This window comes from Lactuca serriola, chromosome 8, assembly GCF_051521515.1.
Source record: "Lactuca serriola cultivar US96UC23 chromosome 8, Lser_US96UC23_V15, whole genome shotgun sequence".
In the NCBI taxonomy this organism is placed as follows: domain Eukaryota; kingdom Viridiplantae; phylum Streptophyta; class Magnoliopsida; order Asterales; family Asteraceae; genus Lactuca; species Lactuca serriola.
In genome coordinates this window covers 105,346,902-105,360,704 of record NC_136415.1, presented here as the reverse complement: position 1 = coordinate 105,360,704, position 13,803 = coordinate 105,346,902, and the positions used below count along the sequence as shown (strand labels likewise).

At 34.6% G+C, this 13,803-nt stretch overlaps 3 protein-coding genes across 3 annotated transcripts; 1 reads left to right on the top strand and 2 right to left on the bottom strand.

Annotated features, from left to right (window-relative positions):
* Window positions 1-525: 525 nt before the first annotated feature.
* Window positions 526-3,366, top strand: LOC145066208 (glucan endo-1,3-beta-glucosidase 6-like). The gene is made up of 2 exons (XM_079013417.1): window positions 526-1,352; window positions 2,030-3,366. The coding sequence occupies exons 1-2, from the start codon at window positions 1,006-1,008 to the stop codon at window positions 3,135-3,137; spliced, it is 1,455 nt and encodes a 484-aa protein (XP_078869543.1). The 5' UTR covers window positions 526-1,005; the 3' UTR covers window positions 3,138-3,366.
* A 419-nt stretch (window positions 3,367-3,785) lies between these two features.
* Window positions 3,786-6,629, bottom strand: LOC145066206 (organic cation/carnitine transporter 7-like). The gene is made up of 6 exons (XM_079013416.1): window positions 6,384-6,629; window positions 5,520-5,788; window positions 5,163-5,400; window positions 4,510-5,026; window positions 4,224-4,426; window positions 3,786-4,126 (listed from the first exon to the last, which is right to left on the bottom strand). Exons 2-6 carry the CDS (start codon window positions 5,786-5,788, stop codon window positions 3,890-3,892), a joined length of 1,464 nt encoding a protein of 487 aa, XP_078869542.1. The 5' UTR covers window positions 6,384-6,629; the 3' UTR covers window positions 3,786-3,889.
* Window positions 6,630-7,506: 877 nt separating this feature from the next.
* Window positions 7,507-9,878, bottom strand: LOC145066209 (coniferyl alcohol acyltransferase-like). Its single transcript, XM_079013418.1, has 2 exons — window positions 9,372-9,878; window positions 7,507-8,627 (listed from the first exon to the last, which is right to left on the bottom strand). Exons 1-2 carry the CDS (start codon window positions 9,774-9,776, stop codon window positions 7,656-7,658), a joined length of 1,377 nt encoding a protein of 458 aa, XP_078869544.1. The 5' UTR covers window positions 9,777-9,878; the 3' UTR covers window positions 7,507-7,655.
* Between the last annotated feature and the right edge of the window lie 3,925 nt (window positions 9,879-13,803).

Sequence of the window (13,803 nt, the reverse complement as noted above, 5' to 3'; positions counted from 1 at the left end):
ATATATATATATATATATATATATATATATATATATATATATAAGAAAATAAAAGGGTATAACCATATTTTTAAGGTTTTTTCGGACAAAAAACATAGAAAAAATTTGATTTTGGACTGGTGAGAAACTTTTTGAATCCTATCTAAAGTTCTTTTAAATATCACGTATTTTCAATCTTACAGTTTTTTTCTCTAAGCAATAAAAATAAAAAAATAAAAGTGAAAAAGTAATTTAGGACCCCCAAAGTTTAGATATTTTATATATGTTAGTACCAACCGGTAAGTTTTAGTGACCATATGTTTTTAAAATAAATCAAAATAGACTAAGTTTATGATTTTGATAAATCATAAAAGCCGTTTATATAATTTTGTCTAATTGCTTTTCAAGCATTGGTGCCTTGTGTTTTTCTAAATTTTTATTAATTTTATATAAAAAAGTGTGTAATTTTGATGCAATAACTTTTTTTTTTTTTATAGATTTGACGTGGTTTTATATAACCCCTAAAATAACACGTTCATTAGAATAGTCTTTTTATTCGTGTAGTGTAGATGCTTATTGATACGCATGATTGATAGCATCACTCTGAAGCTGGGATTTTTCCAGCTAGGTTACATCTCTCAAATCTCTATTGTTCCATTCCATCTTTAATAATTTTGAAGTTATCTACAAACCTAGAGTCGCTTTCTAGCATCCCAAGAACTCAACCTGAAAGAAATTTTTTACAAGATTTCTTGCTTAGTCATTCCACTTCCTCTTCTTTTGTCGTCTTTGTTGTCTGTTCTTTTACCCAGATGCAAAATAATCTTCAAATCTTTATGTAACAAATCTCACTACTTGATTCATCTGTTCTTTTGTATGACTCTGGTCTAAAAATCCTTCCTTTCTAACATCTTGATCTTTCTCACTTACGAATCTTGTGCTCTTTTAAGTTTTTGTGGGTTTTCGTTGTCGAAACAGTATCCTCATCTACTTTTTTAAAAGAAGATAAAACCTGTCTTTTAACTTATGAGGAACCCAAGAAGGGGTTTTCGAGTTTGTGTACTATTTGTGCTGATTCCATTCCTGTGTTGGGTGGAATCAGTGAATGGAATCGGTGCTAACTGGGGAACACAGTCGTCTCACCCACTGCCGCCGGAAACAGTGGTGAGGATGCTGGTGGACAACGGAATCCAAAAGGTGAAGCTTTTCGATGCAGACTATGGGGCTTTGAGAGCTTTGAGTAAGTCAGGAATTGAGGTCATGGTTGGAATCCCTAATGACATGCTTTCTACCATGGCTAGCAGCATGAAAGCTGCTGAGAAATGGGTTTCCAAAAATGTTTCAGCCCATCTTACTAATAGTGTCAACATCAGGTCACCACTTCATTACTTTTCCATCTTTTGTAACTTTTACTTATTCCTAATCGTTTACCCTTTTTGTATTTCCGATTGTTGTGGTGTTTACATCCATTTGATGTATACATCATGCGTTTGTTGGCCTTTAAAATGGAAAAAGTTGGAAACTTTAAGCTACGGATGAGGTTGTTCATATTTAGTCTTCGAGATTTTACTTTTTATAGCTTCGAAGGTGTAAACTCTATTTTGGAACAAAAATCTTTTTGGCCGATTATATAAAGGTAGGGTATGGTATTATGATAGAATCAGGAAATGAATGGAGTAGTTGGAATGTCCAACGAAAAAGATGTTTTTATTTTGTCTAATGATTGCTTCCATTTTGTTAATTTTCATTCATTCATTAGCAAGGGGTGTCTTATGTCCATCCATAACTTCTAAACTTACATTTCTTGTAATCTTCACATATAGAATCAGAAATGAATTGAAGGAGTATAGACCATTCCTTTCCATAGTGTTAATTTCTATTCCTAAGTCTTTTTCATTCTCTCATGGAATGAAAACTTTCAATATCACTCAACTTTATATAAGACATTCAATTCATATGAACATCCATTCCATTCCTACACCCCAACTAAACATGTCCATGTCCATGTTCATGGAATGTAATGACTCATTCCATTCCGTTGTGATTACAGATACGTAGCGGTCGGAAACGAACCATTCCTAGCAACATACAACGGTTCCTTCCTCCGAACAACATTCCCGGCTCTCCAAAACATCCAAGCCGCGTTGGTCAAAGCCGGACTCGGGGCCAAAGTCAAAGTGACCGTCCCCCAAAACGCGGACGTCTACGAAAGCGGCGCCTCAGGCGTCCCATCTTCCGGCGACTTCCGCGCCGACATCCACGATTACATCTTCCAAATCACCAAATTCCTAAACGACAACGGGTCCCCCTTCACAGTCAACATCTACCCATTCATAAGCCTCTACATCGATTCCAACTTCCCGGTGGAATACGCGTTCTTCGACGGTCAAGCCACCCCGGTGAACGACGGCGGGACCACTTACACCAACATGTTCGATGCCAACTACGATACCCTCGTGTGGGCCCTACAAAAGAACGGGCTTGCAAACATGGGAATCATAGTAGGGGAAATCGGGTGGCCGAGTGATGGAGACCGGAATGGAAACAACGAGTACGCGCAACGCTTCATGCAAGGGTTTATGAGTAGGGTAGCGGGTGGGAAAGGGACGCCGATGAGACAAGGTCCGATTGAAGCGTATTTGTTTAGTTTGATTGATGAGGATGAGAAAAGTATTCAACCGGGGAATTTCGAGAGGCATTGGGGGGTGTTTTATTATGATGGGCAGCCGAAATACGCGTTGAACCTTGGGACGACTGTGACCGGGGCACTTGTGCCTGCCCGGAATTTGAAGTATTTGCAAAGGAAGTGGTGTGTGTTGAAGGATTCGGTTAAGATGGATGACCCGTCGATCGCGCAATCGGTTAGTTACGCGTGTGCGCTTGGAGATTGTACGAGTTTGGGGTACGGGACTTCTTGTGGTGATTTGGATGCGAAACAGAATATTTCGTATGCGTTTAATAGTTATTATCAGATTAATAATCAAGTTGATGAAGCGTGTAAGTTTCCTAATGTTTCAACGGTTACTAAAGATGATCCATCAACTGGGAGTTGCAGGTTTGGGATTATGATCGAGCCTTATTATGCGGGTGCTGATGAAAGACGTGCTTCTGTTGGGTTTCTTGTGGGAGTGGTTTTGTTGTTGCTTATGGTTTTGTAGATGACTTTGTCATGTGTTATGTCTCCAACTGGTGTGGTGACCTTATTTTCATGAAGAGTTTCAGTCTTAAATTTTGAGCTCTTTGATTTTGTATGCCAACTTTTTGGTTTCTTTGTGGTTTGACTTTTGAGACTGTTTTTATCTCTCAGATTTGTGATCCCTTGTGTAAAAAGGTCGTGGAACAGGGTAAATTGCAGGAAATAGTAATGTAGTTTATTTCTTTCGTATACTTCATTATTGGCAATGTGGTTCAATTTGTTTTTCCATAATAGCAACATGGTTGCATTTTCTTCAAATATATAGGCTATAGCAACATACTTATAAAGTTATAATTCCTTCCTCATGATAGCAACTCCTTGCTTTTACCACAAGATGCAATAAATAAAGTGGATTGCTCATATTTGTAGCAAAATATATGTGTGTTGCTATTATGAGTATGCAATAAAAGTACAATTCTATTATTGGTAAAGAATATGTTGTTATTATGGATAATAAAGCACATTGCCAATATTGATATGATTAGTAAAGTATTTTTTTTATTTCCTGTAATTTGCCCATTAGAATATTATTTAGTTATTTACAACAACTTTGTATTTATAAACTAAGCCATCCTTAAAGTTTACATATAAAAAAGGGTGAATCAGGAAATACAGGAACATTATCTCATTATTGACTAGCATAATGGTGCATTTACAAACAACAAATGTGAATATGGCATCTATACTTTCTTCTAACTTATGACCACTAAATTCTCAAGGCGAATCAGGAACAGAAACAGTATCCACCAATTCACGAGCCATGGTTTCATGTGGGAAGAACACAACACAAACACCTGAAAGAATAATCACAACCTCAAACAGAACAATTGCCGCCATTTGGTGGCAACCAGCCACCAGATAAACCGCCACAAGAGGGCAAATCATTCCCCCTACTCTACCCACAGAGCTTGCTACTCCAACACCAGTTGCCCTTACAGCAGTAGGATATATCTATAGAAAGAAGCGTATAAGGAGTAAAGATAAGATAATAGGATAAAAGTAGATTGGTTAATCTGGTTGAGGAGAGAGAGTATTGTGTTGTGTGTACCTCTGGAGCGTATATATTGGCAATGGTGAAAGTTCCAATGATGAACATGCGTGATCCAAATAAGGAAGCCGTTGTGAGAATTTCAGATTGGTGTGAAAGGAGTGGGAGAAGGAATATGAAGCCTATGAAGAACATGAGTTCCATTGAATGCTTGCGCCCAATCCTGTCCACTGTGAATGCTGCAAAAAGAAGCCCCGGAAGCTCTGGAAAAAAAATAATAATACATTAAAGATGTTTTAGTGCATGAAAAGGTGTTAGAAATTATAGAAAAGATGGTGTCTCATACCTGCCAAACTGGTGATAAATACATCTCTATACATAGAATCTTCAGAAGAACCATAAACCGAAGAAAAAGTCAATGAAGGACAATGACTTTGCCCACTGGTCAACTCTGAGGTCAGCAGTATGACCCCGTAGTATGAAAATGCATTTCCAAAAAACACAACCCACAATAAAAACGTGGTTTTAATCAAACTTGATGAGAACAGCATCCACAGGGTTGAGAAGCTTGTTTTAAAATCAACCATTTTGTTTGTTTTTGGAGACAGCAAATGGGCATCCTCTAATGTATCAAAATCTTCATCAAAACAGGTGATTTGATCAGAAAGAAGGATCCCAAAAGGAAGTTGTTTTTTGTTGACAGCTGCTGCTCTTTTCAGAATATTGTAAGCTTTAGTTGTTTGACCTTTTAAACATAAATATCTTGGGGATTCAGGTACAAGATTATAAAAAATGAGAGCAGCTATAGCAGGAAGTGAAGATATTGCAAGCAACCACCTCCAACCAAAACGTGGCATCACGATCTAAACAAAAAGAATTAAAAAAAAAAGTATGAAAATTTATATTAAAACACTAATAAAACATTGCTGTTTCTTGAATTTAGCCCTTAAAATTTCATACAAAAATAAATAAAAGATGATGGGAGGGAAAGAGGTGTACCCAAGCAAGAGAAGCCTCAACTATTGTTCCTATTGTCCAGAAAGTTGCAAAAATAACCATCCATCTTCCTCTACTTGGAATAGGAACAAACTCCAAAAACCAAGAATTATAAGTGGGCCCACCACCCAGACCGATGCCTCCTATGCAACGAAGAATCACCAATGAAATATAGTTTGGAGAGAAAGCACTTAAAAGTGAAGCTCCACTAGTCACAATAGCAATACTCAGAAGACCTTTTCTAGTGAAGAAAAATACAGGAAACCAGTTATTACAACACACAGAGAGAATCAAGTTTATAAGATGAGAGGATATTTAGTAAGTACCATAATATTCTGGTTAGAAAAGAGTAGGTTTTACCTCCTTCCAAAGTTATCTGAGATGACACCCCATGAATATGCTCCAATAAGCATACCAGCAAAAACCACAGTTGTAATAAGGCTCTCTTGAGTAGATGAGAGGTTCCATTCAGACCTAACAGATGGACCAATGAAAGAAAGAATCATCACCTCCATTGCCTCAGCAATGGAACCAAGACCTGCATAAGCAATTATCCATCCTTGATACTTCCCAAATCCAATGGCCAGAAGTGCTTCATCTAATGTATATGTAGATCCCTGATCTGTCATCTATACATACAGTTCAATCTCATATAAGATACACAGTTCTATCTTTATAATCAATAGCTAGACAACAGTGACAGAGATTAGGCTTTAATCTCAAAAAAAATAAAAATTGGACACAGGTATTTGTGGTTCTCCAGCAATGTGGTACTTCAGCATAACCTTGCTATATAGTGTCAATGATATATTAAGGATATTATCACATTCCACAATCACTACAATTGGTTCCTGACATTACACGTTTCCCCGATTATCATCACAATTTCAACCGAGAAGAAAATAATTCGCGAAATACAAAACCAATTTCACAGAAATTAAGCTCGCGTTCTGTAAATTGAAATACTAAACCATGAAACTAAGAAACTAAGAGTTCTGGAGTCAAAACTAAAAGGACTTCAGCGAGGTAAATTCAGTAACAGACTTCGATCCAAATTCAACATCAATATTATTCTATGAATTACACAAGTCCGATAGAAGATACAAAACGTGAAGCTCGTTTTCTTCGATAATTGGTTGTAGTAAACGAAACAGTACAAGATTTAAGAGGGAATTCTTCTGAAGAGATAGAAATAGTACTAATATAGGTCCTACTGGTGTGTACCTTGAATGAGCTCAAATTGAAAACTGATCAGAGGTGAGGCCGGGTCCACGAAGTCCTTCACTCCGAACCACTGCTCATTGCCTCAAGAGGGACGGTGGGGCTGCAGATTGAGTTTGTGGAAAGTGGAAACTGGAAACTGGAAACTGGTACGAGAAACAGAGGCGTAGCGCATACGGCATACGGCTCACGAGCAACATGGACCATAGAGGGGTCCGCCCTTTCTTTTTTGCCAAATACGTTTATGCAATCGGCAATAAGCATCTAAAATGAAAAAATATGTAGTATGATGTTTTAGTAGATAATGTCAAAGAAAACCCATAAGCTTAATTTTTTTCTTTTTTTCTAAAAAAAATTTTGGTTTTATTATCGTTGTCGGCTTTAAAACAAAAATATGCTATTTTTTATTTTATTTTTTAAGGTATATATGAATATATATGTTATTTTATTATTATTATTTTTTTTACAAAATAGCATGTCGTTTTTATTTTTAAAATAAAAATAACATTCTATTCTTATTGTTATGGCAAAATTACTTTAATTTTAAGGTAAATGAATATGTTACTTTCATTTTTATGACAAAATAGTATGTTATTTTCATTTTTAAAACAAAATAACATTATATTGTCATTGTTATGTTTCATTTTTTATGACAACAATTGCATGTTGCTTTGTCTGGAATTCATAGTGAATTCAAACTTAAAAAAGTTAACACTTATGAGAAATGAAGACTCAAAGAGGTCATCTCATATTTAAAGAGTAGAAAATACTATTCTTTTTCTCCTTCTCTGGCTGTTTTGGTTTTGATATGCTGCTCTTTAGTTTTTGTCACGAATTTGTGTGTATGTATAAAGTTATGTCGTGTATTTTTCTAATAAGCATATGTGTGTATGTATAAACGAGTAGTTGTTTTTTGTAAGATTTTTGGTATGTTAATATAGCTATTGTAATGACTATACATACGTTTAAATAATTTTGTGTAGGTGTTTATATCTAGGTGTATATGTGAATATGCAATTTTTTAATTACAACTACTTTTCCATTTGTAGCAATTTACTTCCGTTAGATTTGCAAAAAAACCATTATAATTACCACTAATGAGGTTTTTCCGTTTATAACAATATACTTTCAGCAAAAATTATTGCTTAAAACATATTTCACTACTCTTTTGCCATGAAAACATAACTTCAATTACATATTTTAAACCCAACAACGAGAATGGGTGACAAACACAATATATATAAATATTTTACATTGATATATGACATTTGATCATTAAAAGTCAAGGTATGACGGAGTTAAAGGTTTAAACACCTTCCTTCCCTTGGTCTCCACCAAGTCTAAATGCTTTTCAAGCATATGCATATAAACTATCCAATCCCCATTTTTCCTAACACTCGGCATCGGCATTACATATCCAGTTTGACCACCCCATGGAAAATGATACGACCCAAAATGTGGCTTACCCCATCCAAAATCAATGCTTTCTACAGGAAAGCGTTGCCCTGATGACACAACTACAGCTTCACCCTCATTTTCTTCCATTTTAGTGTATATTCTTGCAACTGCTGGCTCGGGTCGATGCAACTCAACCCAATCAATGAGTCCCCTAAAATGTTCCTCAGTCATTGTAGGACCCACAAACTCATGGATCATGTCAGCGACTCGACTGAGTGGCATTTCCTTTAGATCCCCACAATTCGCCTCACCATAAGGGATAGAGAGTACATTTCCAAAGTAGTTTCGCATGGAAAAAGAGTTTGTATTCGATAAAGAGAGTTTGTCAAAGTTGACCTCGTTTAGCCTTTCTCTCCCATCAACTACAACGCCCATCTTACACGTGTTGAAGCCATCATCACACTCTGCAATTATCTTCCATAAAAAGGCAATAAACGATACAACCTTACTTCTTTTTGGGTTTCCATTAAAACTGGAATTCGATTGAAGGTCATTAATATCTTTGGCTTGAATGTAGTATATGCGGCTTATGAGGGGTTCGGCTGGGAAATAAGAACGTGGTGGAGGGAGAGATGATAAAGGGACGAATAGGGTGTTGTAGAAGGTGTCCATAACAGGTGGGCGTCTTGGGTTAAGCATGGAACGCCTGAAAGATGGAAGAGACGAAATTTGTTTCGATTGAGAAATTTCAGCCCATGCAATTAAAAACATGTTTATTGAGTACGCATCAGCTATTCGATGATCAAATGTGCATCCGATTACCAAGCCTCCACAGTTTAGTTCTGTGACCTAGGCAACATAAAAATAGAGGAAATAAAGATAAAATTAGAAATATTTACATATAGGTCAAACTTTAGTATTATTACTAGCTAGAGTGGTGTAGTAGTTTTGAAAAAATTGCATGCATGACATCCTTTATTCTTTACATCCGATGTCATCTACTTTCTCAAAATTCCTACTAACTTCTCCTTCAAAGCATGATAAGTTTTTTTAGTAAACAAATAACTAAGGAAAGAACAAAAGCGTTCTAGTATTAGTTAATTAATTGATCTCATGTCTTTTTAATGTGTTATGAGTAAGCTGTTAATTACTGTAAAGGTAAAAATATGCATATTACCCCATAAATTACAAAGATTGATTAGACAACTAATTTTACTATTTTTAGGCTTTAATTCCCCTTGCGTTTGGAAGTTGGAGCTTGGAACTTATCCCGACCTTTTGTTTATTTATTTTGCTGTCAAAAAGAAAAGACTAATTACTATTGTGATGTCAGTTCGATTTGTCCAAAAAGTTGCTAATGATCGATCGATGCATGATAATCTAAAATTCTCGTTTTTTAAAATCTTTTTTTTTTGTTTTTTTGTTTTTGTATATTTGGATCAATTAAAAGCAGAAAGTTACAATTCCTTGAGTGTGTTTTCCAGCTGGTGTTTAAAATGGGTGGAAATAAAGTTAGTTATGTCTCTAAGTAGTAAGTACGAGTGTCTAGGCATATCATATACATAAGTTAACTAATTATACACGTATATATACCTGAACAGAAAGAACGCCTCGTTTTTTAGAGGGAACAAGTTTTCTCTCTACAGAATCATCTGGGTGGTGGAGATCAATCCGCCTAAGCTCCATGTCAGCATGCGCATGAATGAAATCCACACCACGGTTATTACAGAGCAGCTCAGGTTCACCATCGTTGTTTTGGACAACTTCTCCAGCGAACGGGTAAAACGGAGCTAGTGCTTGTGCTAGTGATTTTTTGATTATCTTCACGCTCTCTTCATGAGGAAGAGATCTTTTGTAGCAGAAGAAAACTCCGACGTCCAATGGCGGAAGGAGTAGGTCTAGGTTTGACATCTGTAGCCAGTGGTCTTGCACAGGCAATGTAGCGGCGATGATGTCCCTTTGCTTCACACTTACTGAAAAAATTCCACATGAACCCATTGAGTACTTTTTAGTGTAGTAAAAGAATTGAGTCGGCAGTGTGTTTAGGAGAGGTGTATGTGTGTTTAAGTGAGAGAAGATTAGAAATTATGTATGTAAGAGCTGGTTAGAAAAGGATGATTTATATAAGAAAAAGGGTGCATCTTTTTATTAATTAGTGCTAATAAATTAACTATGAATAAAGTAAAAGAGGTTGGAATTTGGTTGAAACTATATTTGACAATGGTAGATTGTACTTCATTTCACCAACCATATTTAATCTTTTTCACCACATCAGGATCCATTTTTTGGAGAATACATCTTCGCATTCCCACAATTCACTTTTCACATTCACCAAGACTTATAAACATATAAACCAAATTAAATAATATTGGGTGCTTATGTAAATATGTTTCAGTAATATATTATAGACAAAAGTTATAAAACCAACAAATTAACAATAGGATATTATACTATTGCATCTAGATCTTTGACCTTTGGTGAATTAGGTCAACTGCCCAGGTTAAAAGGATCCAACAAATTTACATGGTACTCTACATAACCAAACCACCAAACACTCTTCATTAATTGTTTTCGATCCTTTCTGTAAATATTATATTCATATTCATATGTTTTTTCAAGATGATGATGGTTTATGTCACGAGTATTGTTTCTTTAGTTATAGGATTGACTTATACATATGTGTTATACTCTTTCATTTCCAAACGTTACTTGTGGGGTTTTTCAACATAATCGATCTTCATAAAGTAAAAAATCTCATTTTAAGACCTATTAAATTTTCAAAAGCCAAAGAAGAACTAATCACACTTATATTATGGGTCATTACAAATTAATAGTGAAAGTCAGCATGAGTAGTCTCTCTCTCTCTCTCTCTCTCTCTCTCTCTCTCTCTCTCTCTCTCTCTCTCTCTCTCTCTCTCTCTCTCTCTCAAATCGACAGATTTTTCATTTTTTCATTGCATAAATTTGATCGATGAAAGTCCTGTAGTGTGGAAATCATTATTATGGCAACAAACGAAAATATTTCTGTAACGTCATAAATTCCGAACCAAAATTTTCGTTTAAAATTTAAAATATTTGTTCAAATTACAACTTCAAAGATCAAAATAAAACCATTTGAATCAAAACAATTATCAGATTATAGACATAAGAGTTATTAAATCTGAAAATCTCAAATGAATACGATGCAATCAAGTTGTGTCCTTCCTTTAATATAAGAAAATGCGAAACACTTTAAACATGAAACCGTAAGCACAAAATTTAGTAAGTTCCCGAAGATAAGTCAATACGAAGAGCAAATTCTCGAAGTCTGACCCTAACAATAGGAAGTCTGGGGAGAATGGTGAAGCAAGGTGGTGCGATAAGTGCAAAGTGAAACATGTTGGGCAATACATAGAAGTTGTGACATACTACAGGTGTGACAAAACTGGTCACTATGCTAACAAATGTACAAACGACCATAAGTTACGTTTCGAGTGTGGAGAAGACGGGTATTTCAAGGATGACTTCCCGAAGAATATAAGAGTTGCAAAGCCGAATGTGTAAAAGGCACGGACATTCCAGATGATCCTGGATACAACAAGAGATGAAGTAGATGTCGTCTGAAGAGGCCAGGAAATGGAAGCTGCTTATTAGAAGTTAAAATAGGAAGTAGTCATCCCATATAGCTAGTATAATGTTATCTATCCTGATATAAGAGGCATTGCGTGGGGTAAAATTAAATACATTGTAATCGTTTATAGTAATTATAACAATCCCTAATTATGAAATACTATTCAACGGGTTAAGTTGTTGTGTTATTCTTTTCGTGTATAGTAACTTGGTTAACTGCGAGACAATTTTTGGGATAAATATGAGTAGGTGTGAAAGGTAATACGGACCCATATTACCGGAAGCACATGAATTGTACTTAGATCAATAGGAGCCACAAGGTTACTAAGGCACTAGTAATTGAGTTCATTTTTCCAATTTCCATCATTACCTTCGTTTCGGTGATGAATAAAAAATGAATGTGACATAACAAAAATCTGTTGAAGAAATAAAAGTAAAGGGAAGAGTAATGAATGCTAGATATAAAAAGAATTTGATTGAAAGAAAGAAAATATGGAATAAAAAGGAAATTAATAATAATGTTTTTGTTCTAATAATAAAAATCAATGGTTTTTTGTTATGAAAAAAGCTTCTAATCAAAATACTAATTCACTTATTCTTTCAAAAAGTAATACAAGTCATCAACAAAAACAAAATATATTCCAAAGAAAGATCTAAAAGAGCATTATACTAATATTGTAGGATATAAATAAAAAATAAAAGAGGAAGAAGAATTTTTTTTGGAAAAGATTGCACAAAAAAAGCAAATTCTATTAGAAAAACTTCTTTTGGTGAAATAAATCTTTGTGATGCAAAAACTCACACTACTAGAAAAACAGTCTTTTACGACGCGCAATGTGTGTCGTAAAACACTCAGACGACGCACAGATGTGTGTCAAGGAAAGCCCTGTCATAACGAGAGATAACACACTTTTGCACGTCGTCTATAGACGACGCGCATTTATGACACGCAGTGTGTATCATTAAAGCCGCTATCAAGAAATGTCATGTCATAAATGAAGATGACACATATTTTTGCGTATTGTAATTTTAATTTTTTTTAGATTTACTAATTTTCAAATTAAATTTGCATTTCATGTCTCATACTAGAAAATAAAATACCATATACAAAAAAATACAATCCATTGCACAAAAGTTAATGTCATAAAAATAATCATTCCAATAGTAGACAAATGGATAAATCTCAAAGGGTTCAAAAATATGTTTGTCTTCTAATATAACTAATACACAAGAAAGTAATGAATTTGTTATTTAGTTGAGATTGTATCCTCCCCCCAATGCCATAACTATCTTTCCATTGCTAAAATCCATCAACAAAACAAAACCATCAACCACCATTAAATAAACCTCAAGACAATTTTATGACTTATTTTTCAGAACATGGTGTTAACCTTCTTCAACATCTCAACCATATCTTCTCCTGACTTGAAGTTTTGTCCTAATCTATTAGGAGATTTATAATCAAAATCGTACTTTGTACCTGATACAAGAAAAAAAAAATATAAATGTCAACTAATCAATCACATGAATAGTTACTCAGGTATCATAGAGAAAGTTGCTTTATATTTCAATGGCATGCCTATAACTAGGTAGATTTTTCAAACTTGTAATAGCGATAATTTAAGAAAACAAAAGTACAATGATATTGTAAATAAGTTGATGAAAGTATGTTGTTATTTTTTGAATGCAGCCAATGTTGAGAGCATATGGGAGGAATGATAATTGACCAAATGACATCCCAGAGTTGACTATATACACCTCTGACTTGCAGTACTTGAGGGCAATTTCGGAAATTAATAAATCATATCAGTAAATAACCTTAAAAAGATAAAATGAATGATTTTGATTTCTTATGAGAGGAATGATAATTGACCAAAGGAATGTAAGAATCTTGTGAAGTATCCAAGATTCATATATAAAATAAAAAACAATGTATTTTTTTATACTTAGTGCTTTAAAGAAAAGAAGAAAAGTTGTAGAAAAATAGATTCTTGATATTTACATACTTTATCTCTTCTCTTTCTCTTGCAATAAGAAGTGAAACCCTCTGTTATTAACTGTGAGAAGTGTTCTCTCTCGCGTTCCTGAATCAAGATTCAAGAAAGAACGTGTTAGTTTGTTACTTCATCTTTTTAACATAAATGACACATTTTTTTCGAGTGGAGTTTGGATTAAATGAGAAAAAAAGATTAACATACCACGTAATCTATGCAGATTTTCCTATCCAAATCGCATGCTTCATAATCACCATAAACTTGATCTTCAACAACACTTCAGATCAGGGGCAATATAGACCAATGTCCCCACTGTTGAAAACGCCTTCTCTCACATAAAAAACCAAAAGGAACAAATTAATCATCTAAAAAAACAATAATAACCTTCAATAATTCATAAAATAGTAACATACCCATTTTCTT